Source organism: Fundulus heteroclitus, chromosome 19, assembly GCF_011125445.2.
Source record: "Fundulus heteroclitus isolate FHET01 chromosome 19, MU-UCD_Fhet_4.1, whole genome shotgun sequence".
In the NCBI taxonomy this organism is placed as follows: domain Eukaryota; kingdom Metazoa; phylum Chordata; class Actinopteri; order Cyprinodontiformes; family Fundulidae; genus Fundulus; species Fundulus heteroclitus.
The window spans coordinates 17,563,144-17,569,175 of record NC_046379.1 but is presented as its reverse complement, the minus strand read 5'-3'; the positions used below and the strand labels follow the sequence as shown (position 1 = coordinate 17,569,175).

The 6,032-nt window shown below is 41.7% G+C and overlaps 1 protein-coding gene across 1 annotated transcript in view; it reads left to right on the top strand.

The window, feature by feature from the left end:
• ctage5 (CTAGE family, member 5) overlaps positions 1-6,032 on the top strand; it is a gene marked incomplete in the record, with an annotated part of 42,749 nt that overhangs the window by 13,881 nt on the left and 22,836 nt on the right. The window contains 3 exon segments of the mRNA XM_036150850.1: positions 3,917-4,351; positions 4,479-4,658; positions 4,884-4,984. Of these exon segments, the coding sequence (XP_036006743.1) occupies positions 3,917-4,351; positions 4,479-4,658; positions 4,884-4,984 (716 nt within the window).

Genomic DNA, 6,032 nt, shown 5'->3' with positions numbered 1-6,032 from the left:
TTTTGTCTATCTCATAAATTTCCATTAAAGTGCCTAGAAGCTTGTGATTGTGATGTGACAAAATGTGAAAAAATAAATAATTAGACAATTAAGTAAATATAAGCACACAGACTTACCAATTTAGGAGAGAATGATTTAAGGCCTAATACTTTTTACGGAAAACATTTGAACTTTTTTTTCCCACCCACAGTTACTTCAAATCGCTTATGATTAAACAAATATCAGACTAAAATAAACTTGAATATTTTCCCTATATTTTGCTGTTTGCTGTTTTTATCTATGTCCATTTTCATTAAAAAAATTTAATTTGTTGCACAAACATTTTATTACAGATTGACAAGCAATTTGGCTACTTCCCAAAGGATGCAGTGCAGGAGGAAGAAGTTTTTGCAACAACAAGGAAAGTGTTAAAGACCCAGGTAATCCCAGTGACTGAAAATCATGTCTCTGAAGATTTAGGAGATATTTGCTGGGCTAAATCTGTAATGTTTTCGACAGAAATCTGATTTCTTCTGTATGGATGCGTCTGGATATCCTGTTGACACGACTTACCTGGACTCTGATGAGGATGATAATCATGACATCCAAATGCAGGAACCAGAATCCATCCAAATCAGCCAGCATTCTCTTGACACAAAAGCTCAAGGTTCTTTGACGTCTACTGAATCTATGGTAAAAGAAAGGGAAGCTGAAGATGGAAACAAAGATCGGATCGATGGAGCGGAACTTCTTAAGGATGGACTCAAGGATTCAGCAACTCCAGAAGAACAAGGTGGGTCTCCCTCCTCCTGGATGCATTCCTCTGTGACAGGATGGTTAGGTTTTGGTAAAGAAGAGCAGTCGGGTGATGCGGAACAAGGAGCGAGGGAAGATGAAAAGGAGGAGCCTAAATCAGAGACTTCACTCGCATCCTCTGTGACGGACTGGCTGGGTTTTGGAGGAGAAGGAGAAAAAGACAATGATGAAGATACTATAAAAATGAGGGAAGAAACCTTTACCTCAACGATGACAGGGTGGCTTGGCTTTGGTGAGAAGAAAACTGTCACTGTTGATAAAGAGGAAGATGAAGAAACCGGTAATGAGAAAGAGCCCACAGAGAAGTTTAGGAGTAGGAGGATGTCTTTGGACCTGGAGGGCAGCAAACTACAGGAAGAGGAGAAGGAAGACACGGGAACATTGGGTTGGCTGGGCAGTGGGTTGTCGAGCAGGCTGGGGTTTGGCTCAAGCGCTCAGGATTCAGGAAACGGTGAGGGAGAGAAGGAACAGCCGGCATCCAGTTCTTGGATAGGGATGACAATTAGTAGGGGTTTTGGCTTCAGGGATAGTGATAGTGATACTGAACCTGAAGAAAATAAAGGAAGTGGTATCAGCGAGACAGAAAAGGACCCAACGTTAGAACAACCGGCTGGATCAGAAAACATGCATATCAGTCAATCACAAACTTCATTTTCAGAAGAAATAAAGGCTGAGAATGAAAAAGAATCCCAAATGAACAAACTTGTAAATGTCTCATCTTCACCACCAGCCAGTGCTGGAAGTGGGGATGCTGTTGATGATAATGTTGATAATTCAGACACAAAGGAAGCAAATATTTTAGATATTGATGCTGGGATGGAGGTTTTCAACAAAGATGTTCAAAACTTTTCCCAAATAGATGATGGGAAAGAAGGCAGGCCAATTGAAAATATCTGTGAAAATGAGACCGAGGGTCAACAAATCAGCCAAAATGATGAGGTAATTGAACAACCCGAAGTCAATTTGGGCACCGACCGAAATTTAAAGGAATCAGATTCAAACTCTATTGAGCAACTTGAACATAAAGTGGAGGAAGGTGGACACCATGATATTCAAATCCAGGCTTCAAGAAGGTTGAAAGAGGAAGGGGCTGAAATAACAAACCAGGTACACCAGTTGGAAGAATCCCCTCTAATGTCGGAAAACAGTCCAGTTAGTGGTGATGATCATAAAGATGAGCAGTTCAACAAAGCGACAGGTTCATCTGAACAGAAAATATTAGAAGAAGAATCACCTGAGGAGACTCAAGTCAGTGGTGATCAAGAGGAAAGCAATGAGCAGAGTCGGGTTGTTGTTTCATCCACTGAGACAGAGGTCGGTCAGGGTGAGTTAGGACTGCAGCAGGAAATGCAACCTGTGGAAGTCAGCTCTCAGGATGATGGATCATCCTTTTCTGGAAATGCTGAAAGTCTGTATCACAATGTCTCAGAGGACAATGGAGGACAAACCTCGTCGAATGAAACTACACCGAACATTAATACAACCCCAGGGTCTCCACAAATGGAAAGAGAGGTCACGCAAAGAGACAGTGATGCTGACAGCTTTAAGGAAACTGTGAAAGATCAGAATGAGCTAACTGAGAGGGAAACGTTGTATGATGAAAGTAAACTAAAACCAACAGTAGGGTCTGAAAGTCAAACTGAAGCAACAGAGGGGTTAGTGGAAGAGGAAAGGCAAAAAACGAATAAACAGGAAGAAGCAAATCAGATAAAAGAACAGATTAAGGAAGTGAAGCAAGAGCGACCGAAGTTGGAAGATATAAATAAAAATCAAATAAAGAACGAAGAGATCGTAAATGTTTCAGGGGAGGGAAAGGGGTTAACTGAAGAAAGGCCGAAGGAGGTGGAGGAGCTAAAGGAGGGCGAGAAATCGGAAATAGTATCTCTAGATGATGAGGAAGCTAGAGTGGAAAGGTTAAAGGAACCAGAGGAGCCAAATGAAAAAGAGCAGGAGAAGCAGGAAAAGATGGCAGACGTTTCAGGGGAGAGCTCAAGTGAGGAGTTCAGAGACGAAAGTCAGAAAGACTTGAAGACATTAAATGTGGAAGAGAAACAGGTAGAGGAGTTACTAGAGCATGGAGACCAGACCGGGATGAAAGACTTAAAGGAATCTGAGGAGCAAAACAAAAAAGAGGAGATGGCAGAATTTTCTGTAGAGGCGGAGGGAGAGAATGTAGTGGCCAAGCAAAAAGGGGAAGAGAACCAGATAACCAAATTACCAGAGCGTGAGCAGGCCACATTGGAAAGGTCAGAGAAATCTAATATGGCAAACGAAAAAAAGGAGGCAGAGGAGAAGAAAGTCAACGTTTTTGGGGAGAGCAACAGAGACGGAGGAAAAGAGTTGATAGAAAAAATGCAGAAAGAGGACAATGAGCCAAGGGAGAAAGAGAAAAGCGTAAAAGAGTTGGTGGGGGATGGAAATCAGGTCGGAGTGGAAGACGTAAAGAAAGATGAAAAACAGGTTCAAGAGGAACAGTTAGAATATCAGAAGACGGACATATGGAGGCCAGAGGTAGATCACTTTGAGAGAGAGATGCTGGAGAACTCCACCTTGGCCTCTTTGGTCTCTGAAACCAACGCACAGGCTGAAGTCCAAAAGGAGGAGGACGAGGAGAAGGAGAAGGAGAAGAAAGTAGAGATAGAGAACAAAGAGGAGCTTGAAAAAAAGAAACAGCATCCGATGAAGGAAGTAGAGGATGGTAATGTTGATGTAGGTGGGTCTGAGGATGAAGGATTGACCCTAAAGCTAAGTGATGATGGCATCTGGAAGGAAGACAGACAAGATAGGGGTTTTGAAAAAGAAATCAGGGAAAGCGATGCAACAAAAACTGGAAACGGATTTCAGAGAGACTCTGCTGAAAGTCAAGTTCAGACGTCTGATCAAACTGATTCCACACATCCTCCTCCAGGAACAGAGGGCGAAAGCGGAGGAGCTTTTGGTCTTTTCAAGAATGCCTTTGGATTTTTCTCCCAAACGCCCGCCCCTGTGATGACCGAGTCCACACAGGCCGCTCAGAGTTTCAACCCAGATTCAGCTGAGGCATCTCGCCCTCATGCCTCTTTCACTCCAGAACCAGACTCCTCCACAGATTTACTTCACCGTGAACTAACACATGCAGTCGTTCCCACAGAGCAGCCGGATCTCCATCCTGTTTCTGCCGAAAACCTCCTCCACGACGTTCCTTCGGTCACAGAGGCACCTTCCAAAACACAACCCCTCACCAAGCTTTCTAAAAACCTCCACCTCCACATGAACGCAGACGAGGAGGTCATTTTACTGGACCTCTTTGGCCGACACAAGCTGCAGTTTTTAGATTACATTTTGACAAGTTCAGAGGCCTCTAACGTAGATGATCGGTCGATACTGTCGGATGTAGAAAGGCTTCTGCAGCACCACATGGAGACGCTGGTTGCTCCCAGTATGAGGACCAGTGATGCGCCTAAGGAGGACAAACAAAGGACCAAAACAATTATTGCTCTTCAGAAGCTGGAAACGTTATTGAAAACAGTGAAGGAGGCTGTCAGCACAGGAATATCAGATGTCAGTAATCATCAAGGTATTTTTGTCTAAGTTGCTTTAAACTATCATGGCTCATATAATTGATGTCTCAATCTAATTTAACCTGCCAGTTCAGATGTCTTGTCCTTAGTGGGCGTTTATACGTATTCCCTTGTCAAACGCAGCTGGGCACAGTTCAAGCCGAACCGAAGAAAAACAAGATATTTACCAGCCTCCGTCTTCACGCGAAGAGGATGGGGGCGAAATCAAACACCAGAAATATTTGGAAGAGGAAAAAAGAGATAAAGGAAGCAAGGAAACGACATCATCCCTCTATCACACTCAGCCAGGATCACAACACAAAGGTATGAGAGGACCAAGTATGTTTAAACTAAGAAATATTGAAACATAAATCTCACTGAGGAGAACTTTCTTTAAAGTGAGGCACTTTTTGACCTCCTGCCTCTTATGTATGCAATGCAGGCTTGGCTAATACTTTATTGAACATTTTTATTGCACTATATTATTGTACTAACTAAATGAATTAATGACAATTATGACAAAGTGTGCATGTGTAACTCTAACTCCAGGGTTAGTCAACCAAAGTCTGGAAGTCATTCATGGAGCAGCTGAAGACTTCTCTAGTTATGCTCATGCAGTGATGGAGATGCTTGTGTGGATTATTGTGCAGGTAAGAGACCGCGCATGCATTTGCATTTGCAAATCCTCTAATTGTTTGCTCGGCATAACATCAGCCATTGATTTTAGAATCTTTATTTACCCAATTTTTTTTTATTTTATGTATGATAAAGCATGTTTTAAAACAAAAAGCATGCCATTGAAAAGTCATTGACTATTAAAGGAGATGCAACCTGTTATAAAGATGATGGAATGATACATGGAGCTAAATAGAGGATAATCCTGGATAAAAACCTATTAAAAGCTGGAAAAGATGGGCCGGGTTTCATCTTCCAGCAGGATCATTGTCAGGTGTTCTCACTCCAATCTGACAGAGCTCAAGCTATTTAGCAAAGAGGAACGGGGAAGTCCCTAATGTCCATAAGTGGTAGAGACATTCTGTACCGGACAGACAATAGCTGTTATTGGAGTTAAACAGGGTTCTACAATGTATTGACTCAGGTGGCTTAAACCACTTTTTTTTTCTGATTTTTGACTGAAAATCTTTGAAAACCATAAATTATTTTGTGGCACTTCACAATTATCCACTTTGTTTTCTCAGGTTTATTTAATAGACTATGAAATTCCGGTAGAACACATTAAGGTTTGAGTATTGTGAAACCTCAAATACAAATTTTGGAAATACAAATTTTTGCGAGCAACCTTAGGTCTATACATTAATTCTGCATTGGGTCTTTTTTTCCTTATTGAAGTTATAGAAGCATCTTACCAAAAATTACAAAAAACCTTTCACCCCATGGGGTGTTTAATTTAGTTTTTCTGACTTGGAACTCAGACTTCTGTATACAAATGCAAGATACTGGAAGTGCTAGATAACTAATGAATGCGAGCATTTGGGAGGTAGCGCTACAGACTTAAAATTAGATCTCAAGATTTTATGCTTGTAGCTCATGTGTAGGAATTGTTTTGCGCATAGTGGCTCTTGATGCGCTGACTCCATCCTCAGTCCGCTCCTTCCCAATTCTTGAAAGCATTTTGCTGCAAATATCCTTGTTGCTGGTGCATCTTTTTCTACAACACTTTTTTCCTTCCATTCAACT